We start from the raw sequence: 4188 nt of genomic DNA, 5'->3' as shown, positions 1-4188 counted from the left end.
TGTGTGTGTGTGTGTCTGTGTGTGTGTGTGTGTCTGTGTGTGTGTTTCAGACTTTAGCAACGTGATCAGTAAGAGTGAGATCAAGGCCTTGGCTGAGGCTGATGAACAGGAAGTGGTGGCTGAAGTCCAGGTGAGTTTCAGGACCTCCGAGGAAGCGTGGGGGTTTAATATTTCTACATGATGTAAGATCTCTCTGTCAGTCATGGCGGCTCATTCTTAGCTGAACTTGACTCTGCCAAAATACGTCTTAACAACATTAATATAATAATATTAGTCCAGGGTCTTTTTCTGTCTTCACCTCCTTGTTGCAGAGAGAGGTCAGCTGATGCTGCAGGGTTAAATCTTTGTGTCATCTTCTCATTGTTTCAGTTTCATTAACCAGCATGAATCCTGTGAGCTCGACCGTTTGCTCCGTCGGGTTGTTCTTTTCAACTAATTATGAGGTTTGAGTCAAAGGAGCAACTGAGCGTGAGATCAGGAGCAGAAAAACAGCTGTTGGCGTTTCCATCTCATCAGTGAACGTAGTGATTTGGGTAACGGCGGCACGTTTGTGATTTTTAGGCTGGATCCAGTTAACCGTGATTCACGTCTGACATGTGGAAACCTTCAATCTTTGGACAGATCATTATTTCACTGATTAAACATTTCCTCTAATAATACAACAAATACTTGTTTATAATCAGAGTTTAAGTTGACTAGAGCTGAAAGTGTTCCTCTGTGACGCCTTCATTTGATGACATCAGTAACATGTAGCCCAACATGCTACGGTTATGTATGTAATATGAAAGAATTCCTTGCTATTAACCTCCAGCTTGGCCTGCATGACCATCAGTGCTACATCATCATTTCTCCAAGTGTCAGGTGAGATGCTGACAGTCACAAATGGAGGAGGAGCTTACTATGGCGGTTTGGTCGGGCCGAGCTGTTTGATCAAATTTAATTTTAAAGCAGACACAGAACAAAACTGTGCCGAGGTCTGAGAATTCATAGGATGTCCTGGCAAGCTGTCGTCCTGCCCGCGTGAGCATCACGAGGACAAACTCGGCGCCATGTTTGCTGTGAACACAGTTCTAACCCTTTACACACCTGAGTGACATCATCAAAACCAAAATAGCAGAAGTATAGCTTACTGTGTGTGTGTGTGTGTGTGTGTGTGTGTGTGTGTGTGTGTGTGTGTGTGTTTGAGTGTGTGTGTGTGTGTCTGCATGTGTGTGTGTGCGCGTGTGTGTCTGCAGGAGTTCTACGGAGACTTCATCGCTGTGAATCCTCACCTGTTCTCTCTGAACCTGCAGGGAGTCACTCGGGTAAGAACCACATGGCCCTCAGCTGTCAGAGCTCCGCCCTAAAAAGCTCCACATGCTGCAATCACATCACCTGTGTGTGTTTTAGGGGCGGAGCTGGGAACCCTCTATGTTGGCACGCTGCACTCAGGGACTGACCTCCGTCCTGCTTGCTCTGAAGAAATGTCCGATGATCCGCTACCAGTTGTCCTCAGACATGTCCAAGCGGCTCGCGGAGAGCGTCAAGGTTTCCACAGCAACATCATCACACACGTCATCACACACTCACGGAAAAGTGCTTTTAATGCCACTACAGGTTATTTTAGCACCGAGTGTCCTGTTGGCTGGTCAAAGATGATGTCAGCTCTGTGCTGTAACCTGAGCACTTGGGTTTAAACACTTGAGCCTCAAGCTGTTAACACTTTTACTCAAGTAGTACTCTGAAGAATAAAAGTACTACTCAGTATTTTATTTGTTTGTTGTCAGCAAATCATCACGAAGGAGTACGAGCTGTTTGACTTCAGGAAGACTGAAGTTCCTCCTCTGCTGCTTATCCTGGACCGCAGCGACGATGCCATCACGCCGTTGCTCAATCAGGTGACCGCTCGCTGTCCTCTGTGACATCATTTTGCACTTTTAATAATTCTGTCATCTTTCACACTGCATCCTCTGCAGCTCATTTGTCACTTTCATTTGATGGCTGTTGTGTGTACAAAATGAGCAAATCATAAATTCACTGGTTGTGTGTCTGTGTGAAGCGCGTGCGTGTTTACGAGCTTTCGCTGTGTTGCAGTGGACATACCAGGCGATGGTCCACGAGCTGCTGGGCCTCAACAACAACAGGATCGACCTGTCCAGAGTGCCCGGGATCAGCAAAGACCTGAGAGAGGTGGTCCTGTCAGCTGAGAATGACGAGTTCTACGCCAACGTGAGTCTCACACAGCAGCACATCTGCTCACATCTGTCAGCATCTGTGCTCAGCGTTAATAGGATTGAAACGAGTGACAGAAACAAGCTGCGCTCGTCATGTTGGTAGGTTTCTAGCAGACTTTAAAAATGTGATGTTTCAGCTGCCCCTTCAGTCCAGGTTACAATGGTAACTCTCAGAGCAGAAACGAGTCCTAACAGTCACTAACCTCGCTCTCTCGTCTCCTCGTTAGAACCTGTACCTGAACTTTGGAGAGATTGGCACCAATATAAAGAACCTGATGGAGGATTTCCAAAAGAAAAAGCCAAAAGGACAACAGAAGCTGGAGTCCATCTCAGACATGAAGGTCAGGCTCCAGCCGGGGCTCAGCTTGTTTACTGATACAAGTTTAAAGGTTTTACTACACGAACATCGACCCCAGCGCTGGAAATGTGAGTTCCTCTGCAGTCCAGAGGCTTCAGCAGGGAGTCAGTCCCCTTAGACTCCTGTGTTAAAATGCAGAAATAATCATGTTTACAGCCTGATACACACCTGGTTTGGCCTCTGTAGTTAATTTCCCCGTCATAGCAACTGCTGAAAAATGTTGGAATGCTCCCTCTGGAGTGGAGGATGGAGGTCGCCACAAGCAAGAGAGTTGAAATGATGGGGAGGTGGAGCGTGAATCGGGCCAGCGAGTTGGTGTCAGCAGGAATGTGGGCGTTGTATCGGACTGTCGTGGTGAAGAGAGAGGTGGTCAAAGTTCTTGATTTACCAGTCCGCCTACATTCCAGCCCTCAGCTGTGGTCATGAAATCTGAAAGGCAGCTGAAATGAGGTTCCTGTGCAGGGTTGCTGAGCTCAGCCTTACAGATCGAGTAACTCAAACCTCCAGACGGAGTGGAGCCGCTTCTCTTGTGTGTTAAAAGGAGCCAGCTGAGGTGGTTTGGGTATCTGATTAGGATGCCTCCATGGCACCGTCCGTTGGAGGCGTTCTGGGCACAGGGAGGAGATCCCAGGGTAGACACAAAAACCCCTTGACTAGCCTCGGAAGGCCTCGTAGCTCCCAGGAGGGAAAGTGTGAGGCGGGGGGAGGATGTCTGTAAGAACCTGCTTACCCACCATGACTCTGCTTCAGAAGAGGATCTCCAAAAGTTGACTCTGTTCATCTGGACATAGCGTTTTGTGGGAGAAATGTTTCGTCATCATCAGGTGACGTCTTCAGTCTCAGCTGACTGCAGGTTTCAATCTTATAAACAGGACATTTGCATAATGACTGAAACCAGCCCACTGAAGGAACAATGGGCTGGGAGGTCAGGTCCTTCATCGTAATTATGCAAATTCTCATGGCCACTGATCAAAGCCCTGATGGAAATCTCACAGTCTAAGAAGGCTAACCTGCAACTTTTCATATCCTCCCTGATCTATTTGATGAGTTAATGTGATCTGTGAAATGTGGCACGTCCTGAGATTGGATTTTCACCCAGGTGTCATCCACATACCTGAACCAATGGCTTGGTGGTGTTCCAGGGTAGGATAGCAAAGCCCTCTTTTCCACTTCTTCCATGTACAAATTGGCCACGATGGGTGAAACTGGGGAGCCCACAGCACACCCATGTTTCTGCCTGTAGAACTGAGCCTTGCATGTGAAGTAGGTGGAATGAAGACACAGTTCAAACACACTTGGTGGATGCTGACAGTGATCCTGTTGCTGAGGTCATCCTGTAGTCTCTTATGAACTACCTCCAACGCTTCCATGACTGGGATGCAAGTGAAGAGAGATGTAACGTCGTACGAGACCAACAGTCAGCTGAGACTGAAGACGTCACCTGATGATGACGAAACGTTTCTCCCACTGAAAACGCTACGTCCAGAACAGAATCAACTTTTGGAGATTTACTTACCTGGATGATTGAGCATCAAGACATTCAGAAGAGGATGGTTGGACGTAGAGCAGGGCGATATGGCCAAAAATATTTATCACGATATATATTTGAAAATTTGC

General features: G+C 47.3%; 1 protein-coding gene across 1 annotated transcript in view; it reads left to right on the top strand.

The window, feature by feature from the left end:
* Positions 1-4188, top strand: part of vps45 (vacuolar protein sorting 45 homolog) — a 12500-nt gene that overhangs the window by 1332 nt on the left and 6980 nt on the right. The window contains exons 4-9 of the mRNA XM_005754129.1: positions 51-130; positions 1236-1304; positions 1390-1527; positions 1767-1877; positions 2074-2208; positions 2441-2554. Coding sequence (XP_005754186.1) covers positions 51-130; positions 1236-1304; positions 1390-1527; positions 1767-1877; positions 2074-2208; positions 2441-2554 — 647 coding nt within the window. The remainder of the gene's footprint in view (positions 1-50; positions 131-1235; positions 1305-1389; positions 1528-1766; positions 1878-2073; positions 2209-2440; positions 2555-4188) is intronic.

Source organism: Pundamilia nyererei, unplaced genomic scaffold (assembly GCF_000239375.1).
Source record: "Pundamilia nyererei isolate P.nyererei 1_Seehausen unplaced genomic scaffold, PunNye1.0 scaffold00509, whole genome shotgun sequence".
NCBI lineage: Eukaryota > Metazoa > Chordata > Actinopteri > Cichliformes > Cichlidae > Pundamilia > Pundamilia nyererei.
The sequence above is the reverse complement of the archived record's forward strand: the minus strand, read 5'-3'. Positions and strand labels throughout refer to the sequence as shown.